General features: G+C 48.1%; 2 protein-coding genes across 6 annotated transcripts in view; one reads left to right on the forward strand and one right to left on the reverse strand.

The window, feature by feature from the left end:
- The window catches only part of LAMC2 (laminin subunit gamma 2), a 59,306-nt gene extending 46,568 nt beyond the window's left edge, over positions 1–12,738 (forward strand). Inside the window, exons 19-24 of the mRNA XM_047754435.1 lie at positions 967–1,116; positions 1,634–1,748; positions 4,098–4,297; positions 6,741–6,899; positions 6,991–7,090; positions 11,075–12,738. Coding sequence (XP_047610391.1) covers positions 967–1,116; positions 1,634–1,748; positions 4,098–4,297; positions 6,741–6,899; positions 6,991–7,090; positions 11,075–11,328 — 978 coding nt within the window. The 3' untranslated portion in view covers positions 11,329–12,738. The remainder of the gene's footprint in view (positions 1–966; positions 1,117–1,633; positions 1,749–4,097; positions 4,298–6,740; positions 6,900–6,990; positions 7,091–11,074) is intronic.
- Positions 12,739–15,594: 2,856 nt separating this feature from the next.
- The window catches only part of NMNAT2 (nicotinamide nucleotide adenylyltransferase 2), a 198,505-nt gene continuing 187,919 nt past the window's right edge, over positions 15,595–26,180 (reverse strand). For all 5 annotated transcript variants that reach the window (XM_047754440.1, XM_047754444.1, XM_047754443.1 and 2 more), the window contains exons 12-14: positions 21,844–21,945; positions 21,648–21,715; positions 15,595–19,655 (exon numbers count right to left, since the gene is read on the reverse strand). In XM_047754440.1, coding sequence (XP_047610396.1) covers positions 19,553–19,655; positions 21,648–21,715; positions 21,844–21,945 — 273 coding nt within the window. In that variant the 3' untranslated portion in view covers positions 15,595–19,552. The remainder of the gene's footprint in view (positions 19,656–21,647; positions 21,716–21,843; positions 21,946–26,180) is intronic.

Here is a 26,180-nt window from a genome sequence, read left to right on the forward strand (position 1 = left end):
ATATTCTGATGTGCATAAGAAGGACCTTATGCTTTCTGCTCTGGGGATGCCATTGTATCGTTCATTCAGTTTTTTCTCCATATTGACCTTTCTCGCTGTAGATTAGGAAGAGTGATTATCCACTTCATTATCCATTTCCTTGTTCTTAAGTCCCAATCTTTTTTTTTTTTTTGTCTTTTTGCCATTTCTTGGGCCACTCCCACAGCATATGGAGGTTCCCAGGCTAGGGGTTTAATCGGAGCTGGAGCCACAGGCCTATGCCAGAGCCACAGCAACTCCGGATCCGAGCCGCGTCTGCAGCCTACACCACAGCTCACGGCAATGCCGGAGCCTTAACCCACTGAGCAAGGCCAGGGACGGAACCCACAACCTCTTGGTTCCTAGTCGGATTCGTTAATCACTGAGCCACGACGGGAACTCCGTAAGTCCCAATCTTGGTCCCTGATAAAAGCTTTGGTTCACATCCTGAACCTATTAGTGGACAAAAGGTGTCTTTCTCTTTCTTAGTTCTGGGACTGTTGAAACCTGTGGGAAACTATGTTAGATAAAATGTGATATTTGCACTTGGGTCTAGCCTATAGTATATCTCCATGTACAGCCACTCAGAAGGCTTCTGTTTTGCTCAAAAGTTTTGCACTGTATCTGTCATCAATTCCCTTATGCTAGATTTATTGGATTAAGATTCAGTTTTCTACGTATGGCAGAAAGCACTCAATGATTTCGACAAACATGTCCCCATGTATATATAAACTAAGATATAGAATAATAATAAAAAATAAAACAGACACAGCATCTCTTTGATGCTTGGGGGCCTTGCTGCCTGACTTTCGTGAGGAATGTTGCCTCATTTCTGTTAGACTTCGGGCCTGGACTGTTGTTTTCAAACAGTGATGTCAGGTCCCAGGAAGGCTGGTGTGGCACCTGGTGAGCAGGAAGTCAGGCTCATTCATTTTTGGGGGCTCGCAGGTGGAAGTGAAGAGGATCAGAGAAAAAGCTGATTCTCTCTCAAGCCTGGTGACTCAGCGTTTGGATGAGTTCGAGCACGTGCAAAGCAATCTGGGAAACTGGGAAGAAGAAACCCGGAAGCTCTTGCAGAATGGGAAGAACGGGAGACAGGTATCCTTCGTTCATTTGTTCACTCGACAAGCGTGTGTTGAATGCCTGCTGTGTGAATTAATGCAGTTAAGAGGGACCATCACAAACCCTCTGAAGGTTATGGTGCTGCTGCTTATAAAGATCATAATGTAATAGCTCAGCTCCACCCACTGAATCAGTCCTCAAGTCTAGGAATAGGACTCAGGCCTCCTGGGTCTAATTTTGGTCCAGCTCTGTCTGCTAGCTTGGCTTCAGGAGGTATCTAGAGTTTAAAATGAGAATTTGCAAAACTATTCTTGTCCCTGATAGTGGACTAGAGTTTCAAACTGTCCTCTGTGTGGGATACTTTGGGGGTATTGGGTTATAAAGTTTGTCCCAAGTTGCGGAGGGGTTTGCTACAACACCCCTAGACTCTTCTCGAATCCCAGTTCTCTCTTGTCGTGAAGAGAAATGTGTCAGAGTGATGATGCTGGCAGGAGGGCACGTCCTGGGTGTGTGCTACATTCACGCTGACCTTATTCTGTCTGCCTGTTTACAGAAATCAGATCAGCTGCTTTCCCGGGCCAACCTTGCTAAAAGCAGAGCCCAAGAAGCACTAAGTATGGGTAATGCCACTTTTTATGAAGTTGAGAACATCTTAAAGAACCTCAGAGGTGAGTATTTCATGGTTCAGGTCACTTGAGTATTTTAAAGGTATGACCATGACTTTGGTTTATTTTGAATCCTCATAAATCTCTCGAGTGACAGGTACATTGGGATATTAATAGACACTTAATAAACATCTTTCCAAAGAAAAGCATTTTAAAAATATTTGCTGTAGAAAGACTCAAACTAGATGTCAGAGGCTTGAGTTCTGATCTCTCCTGAGCCACGTGCCCGGGCTGAGCCAGCTGTGTGATTGTAGGCAAGTCACATAGCCTTTCCAGTGATAGGTTCCTTGGGGGACAGGGGATGTGACTGTTTGGGTTGAGAAACACAAGATAAGGACATATGGAAGGTCACTTCTGAGACATCATCGACCAAGGATTGACTCTTGTGCCTGCTCGCATCAATGCCTGTCCTTGGCAGGGCAGTTACAATACTTATGAGAGGGGAGGAGACGCTGCTCCTCTGCCACACCCTCCCCCGAACACGGGTCCCAACATGCTCCTCTCTCTACCAGCCCTTTAGAAGCACAAAGCCGCCTCAGTCGTCGCTGATGCCATCTCGGGCATTCAGGTGCCTTCATAAATCCCTCTTGCTTTTCGGACTTGGCCTTAGGCATTCTTCCCTCGACAAACCTAACATCCAGATCCCAATTTCCCCTCTTTAAAAGGAGAATTTTTTTTTTTTTTTGTCTTTTTAGGGCCACTCCCACAGCATATGTAGGTTCCCAGGCTAGGGGTCAAATCGGAGCTGTAGCCACAGGCCTACGCCAGAGCCACAGCAACGTGGGATCCGAGCCACGTCTGTGACCTACACCACAGCTCACGGCAACGCCGGATCGTTAACCCACTGAGCAAGGGCAGGGATCAAACCCACAACCTCATGGTTCCTAGTTGGATTCGTTAACCACTGAGCCACGACAGGAACTCCAAAAGGGAGAAATTTGAACTAAATGATCGCTCTGGTCCCTCATGGATCCAGCATCCCACTACCATACAGATAATTTTCTTTTCTTTCCTTTTCTTTCTGTCTTTCTGTCTGTCTTCCCTTCCTTCTTTCTTTTTGTTTAAAGTATAGTTGCTTTACAGTGTTGTGCCAATTTCTTCTGTATAGCCAAGTGACCCAGTCACATACACATGTATACACTCTTTTTTTTTTGTATCATTTCCCCACTCCCCGTCTTTTTTTTTTTTTTTTGTAGTCTAGTTGGTTCCAATATAGAATCAATGAGGTTGCTTTGTGGCGATGATAGAGCAAGCTTTGTCATAGCATCTAGATTCCAGGAAGTTTGGGTTTGTGCCTTGTAGAGCTTTGGTTAAAGTTTCAGGCTTCTTCACTAAAGAACAAAAAAGAAACATTCCCAAGTCTTAGGATGTTTTTCACAGAAAGTACTTCTCTACCCATTCTATCCAATCGCCAGCTATTGCCACTGGCAGCTTAGGGTTTAAGGCTCTGGCTTGAAACTTTGGGCTTCAAGGATTCCATCTGATTCTTTTTTTTTTTTTTGGTCTTTTTTTGTCTTTTTAGGGCCGCACCTGTGGCATATAGAGGTTCACAGGCTAGGTGTCTAATCAGAGCTGTACCTGCCAGCCTACACCACAGCCACAGCAACGCAGGATCCTTAACCCACTGAGCAAGGCCAAGGATCGAACCTGCAACCTCATGCTTCCTAGTTGGATTTGCTTCTGCCGCGCCGTGATGGGAACTCCCACCTCTATTTTTTTTAATTTTATTTGAGTATAGTTGACTTACAGTGTTGTATTAGTTTCAGGCGTACAGCAGAGTGAATCAGTTATACATATATCTGTTCTTTTTTTTTTTTTTTTTTTTTTGCTTTCTAGGGCTGCACCCGTGGCATAATGGAGATTCCCAGACTAGGGGTTGAATCAAAGCTGTAGCCACCAGACTATGCCATAGCCATGGCGACGCAGGATCTGAGCCACATCTGTAACCTACACCACAGCTCATGGCAACGCCAGATCCTTAACCCACTGATCGAGGCCATGGATCGAACCTGCGTCCTCATGGATGCTAGTCAGATTCGTTAACCACTGAGCTACAACAGGAACTCCATCCATTCTTGTTTCCACAAAGGTTATTGCAGACTATTGATCCACTTGCTTCTGATTCACTTTGAGGTTCACTTTTGCCATGGTGAGGACCCAGGGCAGGCTGACTGTTGATGGTCAATTCAATGCCTCCTCTCAGAGGCTTTTTCCTGGACAGGCAACTTTATGCACGCTCACCCCGGGCAGTATTAACGCTCTGTAATTTTTCTTAAAAGCCTCAGCCCCTTTCATCGTCCATTGTCAGTTATTTTTTTATTTTTATGGCAGTGTTTTCTATCTTCATTTCAGAGTTTGACCTGCAGGTTGAGGACAGAAAAGCAGAAGCTGAAGAGGCCATGAAGAGACTCTCCTACATCAGCCAGAAGGTTGCAGAGGCCAGCGACAAGACCCAGCGAGCAGAAACGGCCCTGGGCGGTGCTGCTACCGACGCCCAGAGGGCGAAGCACACAGCCAGGGAGGCCCTGGCGATCACCGGCAAGATGGAACAGGTAAGGAGAAACCAAGGTGCAGGCAGGCACGAGCCGCTCCAAACGCGAGGGTCACGTTGAACGAGCCCAAGCACCGGGCTCGTTTTGAGCCAGAGTCCTTTTGGGGTCCATGGTGGCCCCATATCCACTTGGCTGGCCCCTTTGTTGGCTGCATCACAGGGCTGTCACTTACGGAGCGCTGCAGCCTCGGCCCAGCCCTCCTCCTCAGCCCCCCCTTTTGGACGACACATGAGAAGAACCATCAAGACTGTCTTTGATATAGACTGCTGTGTTTGTTTCCTAGAGCTGTTATCACAAAGTCCCGCAGACTGGGGGGCTTCACACGACAGGACCTGATTCTCTCCCAGGGCTGGCGGCTTAGTGTGTCAGACAAGGGGTCAGTAGAGCTGTGCTCCCTCCGAGACGCTGCATAGAAACTGCGCCTTTTATGGGAGTTCCCATCGTGGCGCAGTGGTTAACGAATCCAACTAGGAACCATGAGGTTGCGGGTTTGGTCCCTGCCCTTGCTCAGTGGATTAACGATCCGGCGTTGCCGTGAGCTGTGGTGTAGGTTGCAGACGCGGCTCGGATCCTGCGTTGCTGTGGCTCTGGCGTAGGCTGGTGGCTACAGCTCCGATTGGACCCCTAGCCTGGGAACCTCCACATGCCGCGGGAGCGGCCCAAGAAATAGCAACAACAACAACAACAACAAAAGACAAAAAGAGAAAAAAAAAAAAAAAGAAACTGCGCCTTTTGCAGCCTCTGGGGGTGGCTGTCTGTCCTGAGCGCTCCTCGGTTTGCAGTGGCTTCACTCCTGGCCTCTGCCACCCCATGGGCTCTTCCTCCTGGGTGACTCCAGCTCTTCATATAGGGACCCTGGTCATGTTGGATTAGGGGCCCCTCGACCCCCGTATGACCTTATCTTAACCACTTTTATTGTTTACTAGATAACGGACTATAAACAAATAATTATTATCTGCAAGAGCCTGATTTCCAAATTAGGTCACCTTCTGAGGTACTGAGGTTAGAATGTCACCATATCTCTTGGGGGGGGGGGGACACAGCTCAACCTGTTACAACTACACCAGTGTTTTGATTCAAGTTGAGGAAATTCCGAGGTTCTAGATGCCTCGTCCCTGTGTCCTGTGTCTAAGTTCCACTTACTTGTTTTTCTCTTTCCTTCCGCTCTGTGGCAGGCAGCACCGTGCTTGGTGCTGGGGCGGCTGGAGATGGGCGAGACCCAGGCCTTCTCTTCAGGGAGCATCCTGTGTAACGGGAAGCGACAATCTAGCTACACTTAGGATGCACATGCTAAATGCTGCAGTAGAAGGAGTGCTTCTCAGCTGGAAGGGAGTTTCGTAGTTCTTATTTAAGCATGACTTCTAGAAAGCTTAAGCCACCCGAGAAAGCCCAGAGGGAATTCTTGGTATCTAGACTGTGTGGCCTCACTCTTGGACCACTTGGTAGCTTCCAAAAATAATCTCAACTCTTAAGTCCCTTGCGGGTAGAGACCAATTTCCTGTGCCTTTCTCTCTCTCTCTTTTTTTTGCTGCACTTGGGGCATATGGAATTTCCTGGGCCAGGGATTGAACCTGTGCCCCAGTTGTAACCAGAGCCACAGCAGTGACAGTGCTGGATCCTTAGCCCGCTGAGCTCTGAGGGAACTCCTCCTGGGCCTCATATAAAATGGCTTCTACAAAAAAAAAAAAAGAAAGAAAAGAGAGCTCCTGTTGTGGCTCAGTGGTTAACAAACCCGACTAGTATCCATGAGGATGAGGTTCCATCCCTGGCCCTTCTCAATGGGTTAAGGATCTGGCATTGCCATGAGCTGTGGTGTAGGTCGGATTCTGCGTTGCTGTGGCTGTGGTGTAGGCTGGCAGCTACAGCTCCTATTTTACCCCTAGCCTGGGAACCTCCATATGCTGCAAGTTCAGCCCAAAAAAGACAAAAAAAAAAAAAAAGGGGCTTCTAGCACAGAGACATCTGTAATTTGATGTGTAATAATAGCTTATTGGTAAGGATGTTGATAAGATTATAAGATTTGTCTGTACTAAAAGAAACAAAAACAAAACTCAAAGCTGTAGCCCATTCATTCTCTGCACCCCAAATTCAACTGCCTTGGGGAGTAAATCCTTTCCGAAGGTGGCAGCAGCAAAGAAGCATGACGGAAAATGATAGGAGTTTCTCCCTGATTGGTGTTTCCCCCCCACAACCGGCAAGCTTGACCTGAGAGGGAAGCAGTGCCTCACTGCCGACTCTCCCTGTCCCTGCGGACAGACCCCCAAGTTAACTTGTTTGAGGCAGAGCTTGGGGAACGGTGTGTCCCCAAGTCTGATGCTCTCATGGTTCATCTCACTCCATCAGGGCCCGGCGGCAGCTGTATTTTCTCTGCAGTTGTCATTGGGGTGTTTTCATGTCTCAACCCTGTGTTTCCTTCCGTCCCCGGCTCCTTTTCTTCTCCCAGGAGATCAGGAGTCTGAACTTGAAGGCCAACGTGACCGCAGATGGAGCCTTGGCCATGGAGAAGGGACTGGCCACTCTGAAGAGCGAGATGCAGGACGTGGAAGGAGAGCTGGCGAGGAAGGAGCGGGAGTTCGAGGCGGACATGGCCGCAGTGCAGACGGTGAGTTCCCGCGGCTTTCCACAGCAGGGCCCTCTAAACGTGCCAGTATGGGGACATCCTTTCAAGACGAGCTTGGGTTTATTTTCCTTAGGTAATTACAGAAGCCCAAACGGTTGATAACAGAGCCAAGAATGCTGGAGTTACGATCCAAGACACTCTCAACACGTTGGACGGCATCCTACACCTAATAGGTATGTGGCGTGTCCACAGGCCTCCAGCCCCGTGTTCCAAGGCTTCTCCCCAGACTAACTAGCCCCAGCCCTGATGAGCGGGCCTCCCAGCTCCCCTTAAGTCTCAGGAAATTTGCTTTGTTGCCAGGCCCAGGTCCTGCCAGCAGGTTACTTTACATTTGCTGGACTCCGTTTTACCATCTCTACAATGGGTCACCGAGCAGCCATTGCCCTTGGAGGTGAAAGTCTGTAGGTCAAAGAACTGGGTGTGTGCAGGGAGGGTGTACTGAGGCTCAGAGAGGTCAATACTGTCCTGCAGATCACACAGTCCATTGTGGAGGCAGGATTCGAGCTTCACAGGGGCAGAGAATATTGGACAGAATGGCAGTCCTGGTAAGGATGCTGACCTTGATCCTGAGAATCCAGTGCAGGTTTCAAGCTGAGGAATAACTTCGGTGCCGTATACGTGGGGAAGAGCACGGGGGCAGCCGAGTGGAGGAGAGCTGGAAGGCGGGTTACCAAGAGGCCGGATGAGATCCCTTACGAGACCATTGACGTAACTGAGCAGAGGTGACGGCGCCCGCTCTGAGGCGTGGGAGTGGTGAGAGGGGCAAGATCTTCCCAGTCGGTGAGGTCAAGAATCACTCGCCGATTCTGCTGTCTGTCCCGCCCCCAAACCACAGTGATACTTCGACGTAACCAGCTGTGGAAACTTGAGCTGTAGGTGACTCAGAAGGAATGTCAAGGTGGTAGGTCTGTGAGATACTGCAAACATTTTAGGATAAAATATTTTTTTTCTCACCACCCCTGCGGCATACGGAAGTTCTCAGGCCAGGGATCAAACCCAAACCACAGCAGTGACAATCCCAGATCCTTAATCCACTAGGCCACCAGGGAACTCCCTAGGATAAAATTTTTTTCAATGGCTGCATGTGGAGCAGCTCAGGTTTCCTCACAGAATCCCTCACAAAAGAAAACTGATACTGGAGTTTGTGTCGTGGCTCAGTGGTGAACGAATCCGACTAGGAACTATGAGGTTGCAGGTTCGCTCAGTGGGTTAAGGATCTGGTGTTGCCGTGAGCTGTGGTGTAGGTGGCAGATGCGGCTCGGATCCCGCGTTGCTGTGGCTGTGGTGTAGGCCGGTGGCTACAGCTCCCATTCGACCCCTAGCCTGGGAACCTCCATATGCCATGGTTCCTCCCTAGAAAAGACAAAAGACCAAAAAAACAAAACAAAACAAAAAGCAAAAAACAAAAAAAAGAGAGAGAGAAAACTGATATTAATTAAAATCCTGGATTTAGGCTGAACTGATGTCACACGCTCATTTGGCCGGTTTTACCAAGCTTGAACCACAGCAGATACGGAACTAGGGACTCAGAGATTCCAGCAACATTTAGGAAATGGCTGGGTTCTGCTTGCTCAGTTCAGGAAACCACTTTAAAGCCTGGTTTTTCTGTGCAGTGTCAGCACCGCCCAATGTAGAGACCAATTTAGCCTGTGTTGTTATACTGATGGGTCTTCTCTGTGATCCAATAACCCCCCCCCCGGAGAAAACAAAACGAACAAACCCAACGACAACACAAAACCCAAATCTCCCTAGGTGAGAGTTTAGCAGCTTTGTTTAGTGATCTGAAAAGGTAGTGAAACAACCAGGGCCTGTAAGGAGAAAGTGAGAGTAGGGAGACATTTGCTATGTGCCAGGCAGGTTTTTCATGGTATAAGATCATCTAAGTCTGTTAAAGGTCCCAGGAGATGGGCTTATCATTTTATTATTTTGGTTCACAGAGGAGTTAGCGGAGGCTCGGGGAGTTTAATAGTGTCCCGCAGATCACACAGAAAATTGTGGAGGCAGGATTCGAACTAAGGCCTCTGTCTCCAGGGCTCCTGCTGTTTTTAAGAAGCTCATGCTGCCTCCCCATGGACATTTTGGCCCCAAGCCTGCTTCACTTTCCCTGCATGTCAAAACCCTAAATTCTGGATTCCCCCTCCCCCAGGCAAAGGACTGACCTGTTCCTGCTCTGTCTGCTCTCTTGAGTCCTGGAACAATAAGTGGAATCTTTCAAAATGTAATAACTTCTGTAGTCAAATGCTGTCCCTGCACCTGACCTTGAGTTTGAATTGACTAAGTTCCACTCAAACCGATTCAAACCAAATGGGTCTGGCCAGGTGCCGATCATGCTGACATTAGTTTCAGCTCGTTTATGGGTAAAACATACCTGAACAAACACGACTACATTTCATATTGTAAATAAGCTAATATCTAGCCAGATTCCTGCTGTTTCAGGCCAGAGCGGAGTCTTACACCATTTCCTGACAGCTGGACTCCATCCCCCAATAGCAAAGCATACCTTGGCCTCTCAAAACCCTGAAGCCCAGCCAGTTTCTAAAGATCTTCGAATAGAAGACAGCGAGATATTTCCTAAGGGTGGTTCAGAAAGCATAACTTGGAGTTGGCTCTCATCCTAGGGATGAGCTCTGCTGGGCAGTATTCAGCCCCCTATGACCTTCGGCCTTCATCTTCTTAGAGCATGAGCTGTTGACTCTAACATGAAAACAGAAATCTAAGCTTCATATTGCTTAACTAAAGAGCCCAGCAGCGGAGTTGCTGTTGTGGCTCAGTGGGTTAACGAATCCGACTAGCGAACCATGAGGTTGCAGGTTCGATCCCTGGCCTCGCTCAGTGGGTGAAGGATCCGGCGTTGCCGTGAGCTGTGGTGTAGATTGCACACGCAGCTCAGATCCCACATTGCTGTGGCTGTGGTGTAGGTGGCAGGTGCAGCTCTGATTCAACTCCTTGCCTGGGAACTTCCTATGCCTCAGGTGTGGCCCGGAAAAAAAAAAGAAAAAAAGACCCCAGTGGCCTAAACTAGGCTATTCAAAATGCAAGAACAGGAGTTCCGTCATGGCTCAGTGGTTAACGAATCCGACTAGGAACCATGAGGTTGTGGGTTCGATCCCTGGCCTTGCTCAGTGGGGAAAAAAGCCCAGCGGCTTAAACCAGGCCATTCAAAACCTAAGAATAGGAGTTTCCATCGTGGCTCAGTGCTTGACAAATCCGACTAGGAACCATGAGGTTGTGGGTTCGATCCCTGGCCTTGCTCAGTGGGTTAAGGATCCGGTGTTGCTGTGAGCTGTGGTGTAGGTGGCAGGTGCAGCTCTGTAGCTCTGTTTCAACTCCTCGCCTGGGAACTTCCTATGCCTCAGGTGTGGCCCGGAAAAAAAAAAAAAAAAAAGAGCCCAGTGGCCTAAACTAGGCTATTCAAAGTGCAAGAACAGGAGTTCCATCATGGCTCAGTGGTTAACGAACCCGACTAGGAACCATGAGGTTGTGGGTTCGATCCCTGGTGTTGCCGTGAGCTCTGGTATAGATTGCAGATGCGGCTTGGATCCCGCGTTGCTGGGGGGCTCATGGCGTAGGCTGAGTGGCTACAGCTCTGATACGAGCCCTAGCCTGGAAAGGTCCATATGTGGAGGGAGTGGCCCAAGATATAGGCCCATCCAAGCCGTGTCTGCGACCTACACCACAGGTCACAGCAATGCTGGATCCTTAACCCACTGAGCGGGGCCAGGGATCGAACCTGCAGCCTCATGGCTCCTAGTTGGATTCGTTTCCACTGCGCCATGACAGGAACTCCTCTTAACGCCTATTCTTTTTCCCCTAAGACAGGCTCAGCCTGGCAGTGTGGATGAAGAAAGGCTGATCTTACTTGAGCAGAGCTCACTGAGGCCCACTGAGTGAGGCTGGGGATCGAACTTACGGCCTCATGGCTTCTAGTCGGATTCGTTTCCACTGTGCCATGACAGGAACTCCTCTTAATGCCTTTCTTTTTCCCCTAAGACAGGCCAGCCTGGCAGTGTGGATGAAGAAGGGCTGATCTTACTTGAGCAGAGCTCACTGAGCGAGGCCGGGGATCGAACCTGCAGCCTCATGGCTCCCAGTCGGATTCGCTTCCCCTGTGCCACGACGGGAACTCCTCTTAACGCCTTTCTTTTTCCCTAAAATAGACCAGCCTGGCAGTGTGGATGAAGAAGGGCTGATCTTACTCGAGCAGAAGCTCTTCCGCGCCAAGACCCAGATCAACAGCCAGCTGCGGCCGTTGATGTCAGAGCTGGAAGAGAGGGCGCTTCGGCAGAGGGGCCAGCTCCGCTCGCTGGAGATGAGCATAGACGGGATTCTGGCTGATGTGAAGAACCTGGAGCACATTAGGGACAACCTGCCCCCAGGCTGCTACAATACGCAGGCTCTTGAGCAACACTGAGGCTGCCTTCGAAATTTCTCCACTGGGGTTCTTGGGATTCAGACCTCAGGCCCAGGGGCCATCTCATGCGGGTGGGGTGGGATGGGGACAATTGAACATGTTGAATGGGCGTGCTCAGGTCAGCTGAACCTGGCCCCATCCTGGAGACTTTGGCCAGATAAATGTCTTAGGGTACCAGTGTGATACCGTTTGCTTCCTGATGCGGGGCAAAGAGGCAGATAGTCTTGGGGATGAGACTCGGCAGGGCCAGGACCCCAAAGGGTAGACTGGATGGAAGGACAAACTGCACGGGCAGATGCTTGTCTCAGAATAGGCATAAACCGAGTTCTGGAGCAGGGACATGTGCTGCTGGGTTATAGGTAGCCTATCCTTAGGATCATGTGACCAGAGGAAAAATTTTTTGACTTTGCCCACGCATAGAATTCTTCCTAATGTCAGAACAGAGAGTGAATTCCAGTCCTGCCATGGCCAGTAAAACACTGTTGCCTCACAATGTCCAAGGTGTTCTTGTCGATCAGTGTTCCTCTCACTTAGCGCCAAGTACATCAACACATACTCGACTTTCAAGCTGGAAGAAGTGAGCAGTGGTGGAGTCGGGAGCTGTAAGGCTGGTACCCTGCTACCCTGAGTTCTCCTGGGCCTGGAAGTGACCTCCTTTCCCCTGATGATGCCAGGCAACTTAGTACGTTTTTATTAAAGCATTTTCTACCAGCAAAGCAAACACTGGGAAACACATTTCTAATTTGCATTTGGGTTTCAAGTGATACAAAAATGCAGCTTGGGCACTGAAAGAGGTGCAATTACCCAGAAGATTTATTAGTCCTAATTCAATCCCACTTTTCAAACACTAAAAATTACATGCATTATGTGTTTTCTTCTCTCTCTCTCTTCCTACAACAGTGTTCATACTCATACTTGAGCTGGGTAGAGTCCATCCTTCCACCCATCCATCCATCCTTAAAACATATATTTATTGAGTACCTATTGTGTACAGAGGTAACATAGTCTCTGTCCCCATAGAACTGATTGAATAGTGAAGAAGACAAACTTTTAAAAAAACTTAAACTTACAAATCCTGTTCATCACAAGTGGTGTTTATTGCAATCATCTCCTGGTTTGCAACCTCTTTTCTCAACAGAACATATGTTGCAAGACATTCCCATGGGGGCATTTGGATTTTGGCAAATAGCTGAAATGGCCCTCGGTTGTACACACTTCTTTGCATTCCAGCTGTCACTCTGCCCCTTTCCACAACTAATTGCAACAGATTGTTGAGTCATAACACCAGTGGGAATTTCTGGAAAAATCAGGCACAGAAAAACCTCGGCTCAGAAGACTTTGATGCCGCCTCACCTCTGTATTTCCTTGGCTTTTCATGGACGTGTTTTTAAATAAAGAACAATTCTTAGATGCCTATGGTCAGTTTCTACTTTGTTAAATCCTAAGCTTAAGGTACAGGTACCACAGCAATGGAAATACAAAAATGCTTCAGAAAGAGCAGTGAGCCCTAGAATTAGCATCTTGTATTCTTTTTTTTCCCGAGAATCTTGTTTTGCCCTTTCCAACCACGTGAGCCTTTTATGAAGTATAACTGGTGCTGTCTCCTAAGCATAGAGAAGAATTTATTTCGGGAACAACCCGAGCAGGGTAGGGGTTACAATGAACATTTTGGTCTTTTTTGTCAGTTCTAAAATAAAGGGAAGATCAATAGCTTGTAGTACACTATCATGCTTTTTGATAAACACAAATGTAATAAATTAAGATCCTGAGTTGCCCACCTACCCAAGTGCTGAGGAAAGGATTCTGCTCCTGCCTACACTGACTGCCCCCCCCCCTCTCAATTCTGGCAGATCTGATCACTTGGCTTTACCTTCTCTGAAAGTGCCTTTTTAATCCTGTCTTGACATAATCAATCACATATTTTACACATTTGGTTGGATTAACTACTATATCATACAGGCCTAAAAATATGCATAACTCACTCATGATACTTTTTTGCTTACTCTCATCACATACTGGATGGAGATAAAGTTGGCAGGACGGCCCTCCGCACAGCCATTCCGGAGGCCCTGCCATGGATAACATGTGGCTTCTAAGGCTGCACTAAGAAGCATCTCCATTCCAGGGGATGGAAAGGAAAAGAGACACAGGAAAGTTCTGTGGGCCAGGCCTGGGAGGGACTGCACAGCCCTTCCTCTCACATTCCATGGTCCAAATTCCAGTATTATGACCACATCTCACGTGCAGAGGGTCTGAGAAATATATTCCCTGGATAGGAAGTCACTTCTCAGTAACAATTCTATGCTGTGAAAGGAGGGAATGCATCCTTAGGGACTGGCTCTCTGTCTCTGCCACTCATAGGATTAGGTAGTGTATATTTTTGGGAACTCAGTAACTTGGTGGGGGATCCCATTAGCTAATAACCAAGGTGCACACAACCATAAAAGGATCCCTCAGTGGGAGAGATTAAGAAAGTCATAGGAATGCCGTTCCCAACAAACGGAAGATAATCCCTGAGTAGAGATGGGGCATAGAAAAGTGACTCATGTGACTCTCTTTGTACAGAAAAGATCCCCTCATTTCTCAGGATGTGACAGGTTGTCCCCAAGAAGAGAGATGGGCCTTGGGGCTTAGCTATAGCCTACCTAGGTCTTAGACGTGGTTACTAGTCTTGACCTGCCCCGCCAAGGTAAGGGCACTTTCCTGCCTCTTTCTTATCAATGTTTATGATTTGTGGTGAAAACGCTCTCGTGCTTCTCCTCTGAGAGTTTTCTGATTACTTGTGCCCCTGGTGAGCCCTCACATGCGTCATCAGCTATTTTGACTCATGGGGATTTCTGCTTGGAGAGGTGGATAGAAATGAAACTGCCCATAGACTGTAACTTCTTAAGCAGATGTATTTCCAATCTTATCCCAGGATGTGGTTTCTTTCCAGTACTCTTGGGAGGCGGGACCAAAGAGTAAGAAGATACTCTGTAATGTCCAATGTTTGGAACAAGTCTCAAGGACCAGGAAAATGTTTATTATGTCTTGTTTAATGTTTTGCATGATCATGGGAATGTTGCGGATTCTTGCTGTGGTTCAATTTTCCCACCTGGAAAGAAGAGATTAGATTTTTTTCCCCCTCTACTTTCTTCATACTATGGGCTGCATGGAACTTTCTAGGAAATTCCAAGACCTGAAGCTTACTTATGGGTTGTAACGGGAAAAAATGAGTATGTCCATGTATGTTAATTCATATACAGCATAGATATTTTCTAAGTTAGCATAAGTAAGCAAAATAAATCAGTGTTTACACCCAATTTAAGCAAGATCTCATCATTACATAGTCTCAGGACAGAGGAAAAAACATGTTTAGCTTTGTGACCCAAATAGCAAACATACATAAATACAAGCCATCAATTTATAAGGCATGTCAAGCGCCATCATGATGAGCTGCTAATCTACACGCACACACACAAAGCTGACTAATCTCAGTCTTAGACAAAAAAGATACTGAGAACCAAAATGATTAAAAAAAATAACTAATCTGACAAACAAGAAGCTAAGCCTTAAATGAGCAGGCTGAATGGGGAATTGTTATTTTTACTTTCCGAATCATGACTGCTATCAATCAGCTAAGGACAATCACTATTTAGACCTAAATCCATACCTAATGTATGTCACAACTAAAAAATAAATAAGAATGGTCATAGCAGGATTGAACAACAGACTTATTCATTTTTTGCTTGTTTGTCAAATAAAACCAATTGTGAGTTTAACAATTTCTGTCTTAAGCTCTTTTATGACAAGAAGTAAGTTATTCAAGTTGTTAATTTTCACCAATATATCTTTAATTCACAGAGAACTCATTTCATTCAAGACCCAAGCTAACCAATACCAGACTGTGCAGACTAAGTAGAACCCTAGATCTGATTTTTGAATAAATTGAGAAAATTTAAGCACGACCGACAAATTTGCTCATTATTCTTCCCTGTTTATGACCCTTGAGTATAGTTTATACACTTTCATATTTCACATGCAGCATCAGTAAAACCAGGCAGAAAATCAGCTCTAAGAACATTCTTACAACCACTGACTCCCATCAAGTGAGACTGTGGAAAAAAAGTGATTAATTCTACAACTCACAGAGAAGATTCTAGACAAGACATGAGACTCCAGTAGCATCATCTTATTTATTAATGTCATCGAAACAGTTTGCTGATAAAACTTTTGTCTCTAACTAGTCTAACAACAAAATTTTACTCAAAATATTTCACTGTGAGATGGTGTGGCAACTCGAAAGTAGTTTTTATTAATGTGTGGATTTCCATAGAGCAAATCTTACTCTGACAATGGCAGACTCAGTGACCAAAAAGTGATTCCAAAAAGCTTCCCCCTCCCCATGCCAATCCTTGAGACTGCTTGGACCAAGCAGAGGTCTGGCCCCAGACCTAGACCGAAGGAGGCGGGAAAGAGTGTAACTCATTCCTAACCAACCAGGACAAGCTCATAGGACATTTCGAACGCACACGACAGAGAAACCACATGACGAGTCGCGTCTACTGGGCAGCGATAGGAAGGTGTGGACCAAAGGGGATGGACAGAGCACATTCATCATCTTTACCCCGATGCTAATCCTACGGTGTCCACACGGGATGAGCTACAAAATCGATCCCTGTTTCCATCCTTCCCATCACCTGCTGTAGTAGTAGCCTTGGGAGAGATCCTGAGCTTTCCATATTCTGCTGATTTATTTTTGCATTGCTCTTTTGATGAATAAAATACAACAACATGCTTCTCACTCTTAGTCCTCTAAAGTGTGTGTGTGTGTATTGATTTGGGAGAGCAGATTTGGGCTATTAAAATATAAGTCATGTCTCCCTGTAATTCTCTGCCTTTTGCTGTGGTTTGACTATGGAGTCTTGCTTTCTAGTTAATTAGGACAGCAAGTTCTTTTAGTCTTTCTGAGAAGCTGGAGCATGAGACTAGGGAGTGTTGGGGAAAGGTTAACCAAGCCAGGACAGAAAGAACAGCGTCTCTAGAAGCTCTAGTTCTGGGTTTCAGGCACTTCAGTAAGAGACTTTCCTCCTCTGTTCCCACGCACATTCACGGAAAATGAAAGCAGGAAGCCCCCAGAGGCTGCCTGGGGGCTGGGGAGGGGGGTGGCGGGTGAGGTACCAGCAGGCAGCACAGACCCTGCCCTCAAAGGGCCACTCCTTGAGGAGAGTCAGGGACACAGAAAGTTTCCCTCCTGCCTGTTCTTATGTATCAGCCGCTTTCATAAGAGTGGGAAGGACACTCTTTATTGGGAGACAGGAAATGAGGCTCTAGATCCCTCTTGACACAATCCTTGCAGTCCATGCCTTTCTCATGATCTCTGAGCCTGTGGGTTGGCTTTTGCAGGAAGGAAAGGGACCTCTGAATGGAAGTCAGGGCCTTGAGGTCATCCTGTGGGCATGTGGGGCACTGCTTCCAACTGTGAATCATCTCTCTGGTGTTGGCCTTGGCTGGGTCATGGCCTCCATGTCCTGCCCTGGACTGAGAAAGGGGCTCTGACCTCCCTCTAGCAAGTGAAGAACCTCAGGGGAGGGATGGACAATTCTACCCAAAAGGGGATACACTTTTCCTTGTATTAAAGAAAAGCCATTTTAACACGATCCTTGTGATACATCCAAGATCAGATCTGCCTCATTTCACTCCTCGAAACCGATTTCCATGCCCCCATTCTTTTCCTTAGTTCTTCTCACTCTCCCTTCAGACCTGCCTTCCTGCCCCGACACTGAGTGGGTAGAGCTGGCCCCGTGTCCTCTCAGGGGTATGGATTAAATGGGGCTTGACTATAGAGCCCAGCAGAAGAGTGGACCAAGGAGACAAAAGACATCTGGTCTTTCTCGGACCTGCTCACGTGGATCTTCAGAACAAACGAGCCACAAACTCCATATCCTGGGGAATCCAGTTCCCTGATTTCCTGCCTTAGGATGGCCTTGCCTAGGTAAAGCTTCTTCTGTCTCTCAGCACGAGTGCCGTCTTGTGCACTAGCTGGGTCTTTGCCTTCCATAAACAATCCTTTCTTGGACTCAGAAGGTCACTTTCTGGGATTTCCTCCAAGCTGTTCTGCTCTCTAGCTGTCAGTTTCTAAGGGAAACCTAGCTCCAGCCTTCCTCACCGTCACATTCTCCCCAAGGACTAGCAACCACAATGCCTTCCACAGGGAGCATGTGGGCCAGACCTAAATTAAGAGCAAGCTGCCAGGTAAAGGCTGAAAACCGCATCTTACCTGGTCAGTGTCATGGTGAACCAGAGGAGCAGAGACCACGAGGTGTGATGACCAAAGGGTCAGGGAAACACATCCTTTTGTCAGGCTCTATACTCGCCATATGACCTTGGGCCAGCCATTTAATCCAGTGCATCTCTGCTCCCTCATCTTTAAAGGAAATGTTGGGTCAATTAATCTTTAAAGGTCTTTTCAGCTTATGATTCCATGATCCTTAGCCAAACACCGAGACCCAAGAACAGGATCTTACCTTTGTCCTTTGGAGATTATTTCCATAATCCAAGAGAATAGCACCCCTCCCCCATGGTCCTCTTCCACTGAGTTTCGTTTCTTTTCCTGGAGGCTACTGAAGGATGCTACAGATGTGGAATGCACGGTGAAGAACACGGTTCCTAGGGTCAGATCCTACCTGACCCCTTCTGGGCCAGAGCTGGTACCAGATTTTGACACCATTATCTTACTGTTCGGGGGCCACTCCTCAAGAACCAAAAACCCAAGAGCCAGAAACTGGATGAGAGACACAGAGCCCAAGAGTATGCTTTCCTTTTGGTTCTCCAAGCAGAACAGGAGTGAGGTCTGAACAACGAGAACAGAGTCTGTCAAAACGGTTTCCAGGGCAGCAGAGGAAGGGGGACATAAGGGAGAAAAGGGATGAAATGGTTTAGTGGCTTCTGACACTCTCCTAAGATCTCTGTTCGTGAACCCATGCCTCTGCTAGGTAGATTTCCTCAGGCCATGACGGTGGCTGCTGGGCCCTGCAGGAGACAGAACCCTCACCCAGAAACAAGGCCACGGCACGGCTTCTCAAGAAGGAGCTGACCTCAGGCACCGCCTGTTGTTGCCACAGCCAGAGCGGGAAAGTCATCAATTCCCATTAGGGAAGCAAACTGCTTTCTCCTAGGTCATCCTAGACTTATGACAGAGACATCTCCCAGCCAAGGAGGCAATAAATAATTCCAATTAGCAAACATCTCTAGGGGTGAGTGGATTCCTCGCATGTTTTAGTTCAGAAACCACTGCATTATCAGTATTTGGCCTTGCATATGTGATTCTTCCCAGATGCAGGAAGGTGGCTAAGCATAGCCTCCGAGGGCTTTGACGGTGAGCTGAAGGTCCCTTGGAAATGCCTGGGCTGGCAGGGAGCAACCCGCATGGCCATCAGTCACAGCCCAAATAAGTAACTGTACAGATGCCACCAAGAAATGAGAACGGACTGGAGCATCAGGAGAACGGTCTTCTGAAACTAAGGAAATGGACTCAAATCCTTCTGAGAAGCCCTACTATTCCCGGACTTGCATCCCAGGTTTCAGAACATGAAAGTCTCAGTCTTGACCCAGACTGCTATGTGTGTGTGTGTGTGTGTGTGCCAGGGTGGCGGGGGGGGGGGGGTAGATGGGGGCGGTTGCAAAAGTGGGGTGGCTCAGCCTTCTCCACTGGGTATGGCCCTCATGCACCTTCTGAGAGCAGATGCTGGCTGCAGCATCCTATCAAAGGGAAGGAATGCATCAAGGCTACAAACATCAAGAACCACCAACACCGATTTGATCCAAGTTCTATGAGGAGTGAACAACGACAACAAAACCTCAAAAAACAAAACAAAAGAAGAGCAAGAAAAATAGCCCTTTGTGGTAAAGGGCATGCTGGGAAGGCGAGAGCCAGAGCCGCCTCCCCAGAGCATGCTGGGAGACGGACGCCAGCACATCTTCAAGGACTGCACTTCCCCAACCCCCATCCCCTCCCCACCCCCACCCGGAGACTAGAGGAAGGTTTGTCCAAAGATGACTGTGCAGGAGGGGAGGTCGTGGTTCTCTGCAGGTCCCCCACACTGTGGGGTCTGAGTCAGCAAGTGGCGACAACAGTCAAGATGAGATGGAGAAACAGAGAGGCAGGAGAGAAACGGGGACGAACAGAGGGGCCCGTGTGTTGGCGGAGGACGAGGGGAGAGTGGAGCAGAGGGCCTTGGGGCCGCTAGCCTGAGGCGTTGATATACAGCTGGCTCTTGAGAATGTAGTCGATGACCGGCTGGGACAGGTAATCCACGACGTGGCCGTCCCCGTGCTGCAGGGCCAGCCTGGGTGAGACGAGATGGTAATCAGATGGCATCTTCTCCTGAAGACAGGAGGACCGGCCGGCCCATCCCCTTTCAGGGACAGGGTTTAGCCAACACCCCCTTACCAATCCTGGCTTAGGCTAAATAAACAGTATTAGGAAAGGCCCTCTCGCCCTGCATTCCCCCCCCCCGCCCGCCCCAAGTCCTCCTCTACCTGGCTCTGCTCCTTCCTAACTCAGGAACCTTGGGCAAGTTGTTTAAGCCCATCTATTCTTCGTACTCGCTGAATACTGAGTTAGTAAGGGTTTCCATTAAGTGAAGTAAGTAGTTGATTTAGCATGTTGTGTTAGTTTCAGGTGTACAGCAAAGTGACTCAGTTATACAAATATCTGTTCTTTTTCAGGTTCTTTTCCCTTATAGGTTATTACAAAATAATGAATAGAGATCCTTGCGCCATACTGTCGGTCTTGTTGGTTATCTTTTTTTGTATATAGCAGTGTATTTAAGTTAGTCTCAAACTCCCAATTTACTCCTTCTTCTTCCTCTTCTTCTTCTTTTGTGTGTGTGTGTGTGTGTGTGTTTAGGGCCACACCCATGGCATATGGAGGTTCCCAGGCAAGGGGCTGAATTGGAGCTGCAGCTGCAGGCCTTACACCACAGCCACAGCAATGCCAGATCCAAGCCATGTCTGTCACCTAATCACCACAGCTCACAGCAATGCCAGATCCTTAACCCACTGAGCGGGGTCAGGGATCAAACTCCCGTCCTTATGGATACTAGCTACCACTGAGCCACAACGGAATGCCTTAGCCTTCTTTTAAGTGTTTCCCATCGCCATTTCCTCTTCTTATTGACTCTGTGAGCTCAGCCACACCCCTAATTTAATTTACACTTACATGCTCATGGCTTTTGGTGTCATTACGTTTTTAGACCTCTATATGCCACATATCTTACCATTCCAGTGGACATTTCCACTTGGGGGTTGTGATGGAGACTGTTAACTGACCCCTCTCTTTCTTATGCTTAGCAGAGCCTCCCAAGTTTTAGCTGGACCCAGGCAGCCAAGCTACAAAGTCTACTCCCAGCCTCCCTTGAGGCTCAGTATGGCCACTGACTGAGGCTGAGCCAGTGGGATGAAGGAGAAGTGACCGGTGCAACTTTGGATCACCTTCTTTTTTTGTCTTTTTGCCTTTTCTAGAGCCGCTCCTGCAGCATATGGAGGTTCCCAGGCTAGGGGTCCAATAGGAGCTGTAGCCGCCAGCCTACGCCAGAGCCACAGCAATGAGGGATCCGAGCCGTGTCTGCAACCTACACCACAGCTCACGGCAACGCCGGATCCTCAACCCACTGAGCAAGGCCAGGGATCGAACCCTTGTGGTTCCTAGTCAGATTCATTAACCACTGAGCCACGATGGGAACTCCTAGATCACCTGCTTAAGGACAAAGCTCCTTGCAGCTTTCCACTGGCTGAGAACAGTCACCACAACAGCTATGCACCCAGAGAAGGAGGCTTCAAGTTGAAGAGGGCAGAGACTTAATCTCTTCGACTTCAGTAAGAGGGAAATAAACATTCCTTTTTGAAAGCTCTGACTACTGGGGGTCTTTTTGTTATGGCAGCAAAACTTAAACCCTTAATACCTCAAACTAGAGTCCAAACTAAAAACATCCTATTTCCCGCCTCAAACCAGCTACAAAATGAGCTAATGGCCTATCCCCTCTCCTGACTGGGGATCGGAGTTCCCGCTATGGTGCAGTGGGTCAAGGAAGCGTTCCTTCAGCTGTGGCACGGGTCACAACGGCTGCTTAGATTTGATTCCTGGCCCAGCAACATCCATGTGTCACAGGTGAGGCCCCCAAAAATGACTGGTGACAATAAACGAGGTCCAAAAAGAGGGGTGCGTAGTGGGACAGCAGGTGTCAGTCAATCTAAGGGTCAGCCTGGACTGAGGAGAGTTGTATGGAAACCTGAAAGCCAGCCTGCCCAACGTCGTTCTGGTTGTCTGTCAAACGTACCTGCTCTTGGTTGAGCTGACAACAGACATGGGATGGTTGATGTCATCCTTCACCACCAAGATGTTGTTCTGAGGACAGAGCAGAGACAGCAGGCTGTCAGCCCCTCACGCTACACTTCCTTTGGGTCCTCATGCCTCCTCCTGCCCCTGGCCTCTCACAGCACATTATTACGCCAGCAGGGAGATGGCAGACTCACTTTATATTTGCGGAGTATTGAGGAGTGATTCATAATTCGGTCTGTGTCAGCTGCATCCCGGGGCACCACCACGATCCCAAAGTCCCCCACAATCACCTCCATCTGAAGAAACAGAGACAGAGCGAGAAAGAGAGAGCCCTTTGGTGAGACCATGACTCCAAACCCCTACCAAGCAACTACTTAGCAGGGCAGGACAGGCAGTCTTCCTCTGGAAGCCCAAACTTTAGTCCCAAACTTGCCTTCTCAGCCCATCAGTCAGCTCCTTCAAGTAACAACCTGTAACAGTGTTCGTGGAATGACTGGAAACTTCACCTGGCACATGGAAGACACTTAATAAATACCTCCAGACTGGATTAATAAATGTGCTCCTGCGTGTCTGTGCAAGATCTCTGCTTCCTGAGGCTTCTGTTGAGCTCATAATGCTGAAGAGCAGCATGATGCCTGGTCCTTACCTGGTAAATTGGGTGACCCCAATCCCACTGCCCAGCAAGCATTCCCCAGCCTTGGCTGGTCTACTGAGCAGGGCTGGAATGCTCCCTGGCTCCCCCACATCAAAGCTGCTGCAGGACTTGGGGCAGAGACAAGCAGCGAAGGCCTTGGAAAGCATCCGTGTGAGCACAGGCAGTGATGGGAGAGGGTTATTATGGGGCCAGTTCTGAAATCAGCCCCTGATAGATGCCTGTTGTCATCCTGAGAAATGAAGTCTTTCCACTGAAAAGAAATGACTTTTTTTTTTCTGATTATAGATACAACACAAGCCTGGGGAACTCTGAAAAAACAAACCCAAGAAATCAATCACAAGCACACAATCCAGATAACCAGTTATCATCTTAGTATTTCTGTCCAGGGTTTTCTTCTCTACACATAAGTGTGTATGTCTACAATTGAGTGAACTGCAAAATTAGTTATATGTATTTTTTGCATTTAGCATTATATTGGGAATGTTTTTCTCATACTGTTAAAAGTACATGAAAGAGTGTTTCAACAATGTGTATATTTCCTTGCCTGACCGTACTGCGATAGGCCACCATATATTAACCAATCTGGTATTCCAGAAAGTGCACAGTTAACTAACTGCTGAGTTTTTGCAGTTATAATAACACTTGGTGGAAGATCTTTGTACAAGAATCTTCTACCACATCTCTGACTACTTCCTTAGGGTAGGAAGTAAAATAATTGGAATGAAAGGATGTGAACTGGACATATTTCAAGCTCCTGAGATAGATTTACCAAGTTGCTTTCTGGAAAGTCATACCAATGTTTCTTTTCAAAGAGCCTGAGAGCTATGGCATTTAATAGTCTTGGATCTAGCCTGGGCACATTACTATTTAGATCATGCCAATTAAGGATCCCAGATGGAGGGAGACGAGGAGGGCAGGCGGGTTGCTTCTGAGCAGCGTAGCTCATTGCGCAAGCCCTGCTTTGGGGGCAAAGATGCCAGTGTTCCCTCATAATTCTCCCACCGAGTGGCAGTGGCACAAAAGCAGACATTATAGAGCACTGTGTCCGCTTCTTCTCTCTCAGAGGAGCTCTGTACCAGGAGAACTCTACTCCCAAGTCTGACTCACAGGCTGCGTGTGTGGGCATGCCCTGGGCGCACGTGTGTGCCCTTGGGTACTGCCATCGACCTTTACCCTACTTGTCCTGGAGCTAGAGCTGCAATTAAAAATTGGCTGAAGGTGCCCTAGGAGGGAATGGCAGAGAGAAAATAAAAGCGGGGTGTATGATTTCAGAGCCCCCATTGGGTCACACCCTTTGGAAGATACAGAACGTTACAGAGCCTACGGCATCTATGGGTCATATTCAGACCCAGAAGACTGGCCCCAAGTCTTTGTCCTACAAACCAGGAATGTTAGGGAGAGGCAGGGCAGGGAGCTGGAAGGAGATGCAGCTCCTGCCACGGCATTTAGAATACTACACCCGGACTCCCTCCTTAGTAAAATAATTGGAATGAAGACACTGCTTCTTAAATTTGGCTGCACATCAGAATCACCTAAGGAGCTTTACAAAACCTCCATGCCCAGCCCACACCCAAGATCAATGAAAGCAGAATCCCTGGGAGTGGGGCCCAAGTATCATTTTTTTAAAATTCTTTCTTTATTTTTTTTAGGGCCATGCCTGCAGCATACAGAAGTTCCCAGGCTAGGGGTTGAATCAGAGATGCAGCTGCTGGCCTACACCACAGCCATGGCAATGCCAAATCTGAGCCACATCTGCAAGCTACGCTGCCGCTGGATCCTTAACTCACTGAGCAAGGCCGGGGATCGAACCTGCATCCTCATGGACACTATGTCAGGTACTTAACCCACTGAGCCACAATGGGAATGCCAATTCCTTAGGTTTTAATTCCAATATGCACTCAACTGAATGAAAACTCCAGGGGACTTGTTCTCCTCTCTTTTAAGGGAGGAGAAAGGGAAGGAAAGGGAAGGGGAGTGGAGGGGAAAGGAAGAGAAGAGAATCCATCCAAGCTGGCAGGCATGGAGATTCCTCAACTGCTTGGCTATCTAGGTATTTTGAGATATCTGGTTTCAACTGCATAGCATAGGATCTGAATTCAGTTTGATTCCGAGGATTTGATGGATGATTCGTGTGTGATGATGCACTGAATAACGGGGCTATTTAAAGTGAGCATTCTGGTTAAAGCATGAAAACAGTGGCTCAGAACGGCGGTCAGGCCTTGCAGGGACGGCCCTACGGGTGACATTAGTGCAGCTGCTGCTTTCTACTCAGGAACTAGTGATCTGAGCACCCAATAACAGAGCCGGCTGCTCAGTGGGTGGCAGGCAGCTGGAGACCTCACTGCTTGAGATAGATTCCTTTTCCAGAAACAGGTGACAGACTTGTCCCCTGGGAATCTCAGATGGGATGAAGGAGATGAGTCTAGGAGACAAGACACACAGCTGCACCACATCTGTGCGGCATCTCTGCAGGGGTACTGCCCAGAAAGTGCAGACCTTTTCTGCTTCTTTGGCCAGACCCAAGGGCAGGGGCTTGATTTTCATGCTGGAAAGCATTTGGGGGTGGGAGGAGGTGCCCTCAGTGCCGTAGGTGCCCAGCTATCTCCAGGGGCTTAGGGGCCCTGCCCACCCACCCCATCTCCTGTCTCTATGTGAGCTCCAGAATCCACCCTCTTCTGGTTGTCCTCTTACCACACCAACTGCTCTTTTGGGGCCTTCTCATCTCCCCAGTCTGAATGCCTGGAGTCTCCCAGGCTCAGTTCCTGGACCTCTTTTCTTTTCTACCCACACTTGCACCTGTAATGATTTCCTTCAATTTCAAAGCTTTACAGACACGTGGAAGGCTCCCAAATTTCCCTCGCCAGGGTAGCCTTCTTTCCTGAACTTCAGACTCATACCTGGTGGCCTTTTCAACATGCCCACTGGATGAGCCATCTCAACCCTAACATGTTCAGGAGCTCCTGAACTCTCTGGCTTGGATCAAGCACGCACGCAAGCAAGCAGCCTCCTCTGCCACCAACCCCACACACATCAAGAAGTTTTTCCTACAGTCTTGCTCATTTCACTGAGGGAAACTTTCGTCCAACATTGCTCAGGCCAAAGCCTTTGTGTATTTCTGATTCCTTTCTTTCTCTCGTAGCCCTCATTCGATCCACAAAGCAACCCCATTGATGTGGTCTTCAAAACACATCCAAGAATATGCTCACTCGTGGGGTTCCCACCCTAGTGCAGTGGGTTAAGAATCCGACTGCAGAGGCTTGGTTTGCTGCAAAGCGCGGGGTTCAATCCTTAGCCCAGTGCAGTGGGTTAAAAGGATCAGGTGTTGCCACAGCTGTGACTTGGATTCAACCCCTGGCCTGGGAACTTCCATATGCCATGGGTACGACCATTAAACAAACAAACAAACAAAGAATCTGCTCACTTCTCAACATTGCTACCACTTGTACCCTGGCCCAAGCCTGCTCTGGTGGGTTCAATAAAGGCCCCCAAACATCCCGGCCCTAATCCCTGGAACCTGTGAATGTTAGTTTATGGGGCAAAAGAGACTTTGCAGGAGTTCCTGTCGTGGCTCAGTGGTTAACGAATCTGACTAGGAACCATGGGGTTGCGGGTTTGATCCCTGGCCTTGCTCAGTGGTTTGAGGATCCGGCGTTGCTGTGAGCTGTGGTGTAGGTCACAGATGCGGCTCTGATCCCGCATTGCTGTGGCTCTGGCGTGGGCTGGTGGCTACAGCTCCAATTCAACCCCTAGCCTCGGAACCTCCATATGCTGTGGGAATGGCCCTAGAAAAGGCAAAAAGGCCAAAAAAAAAGAAAAAAAAAAAGGAGAGACTTTGCTGATGTGATTAAACTAACAACGATCCTGGGATCATCCTGG

Source organism: Phacochoerus africanus, chromosome 11, assembly GCF_016906955.1.
Source record: "Phacochoerus africanus isolate WHEZ1 chromosome 11, ROS_Pafr_v1, whole genome shotgun sequence".
NCBI lineage: Eukaryota > Metazoa > Chordata > Mammalia > Artiodactyla > Suidae > Phacochoerus > Phacochoerus africanus.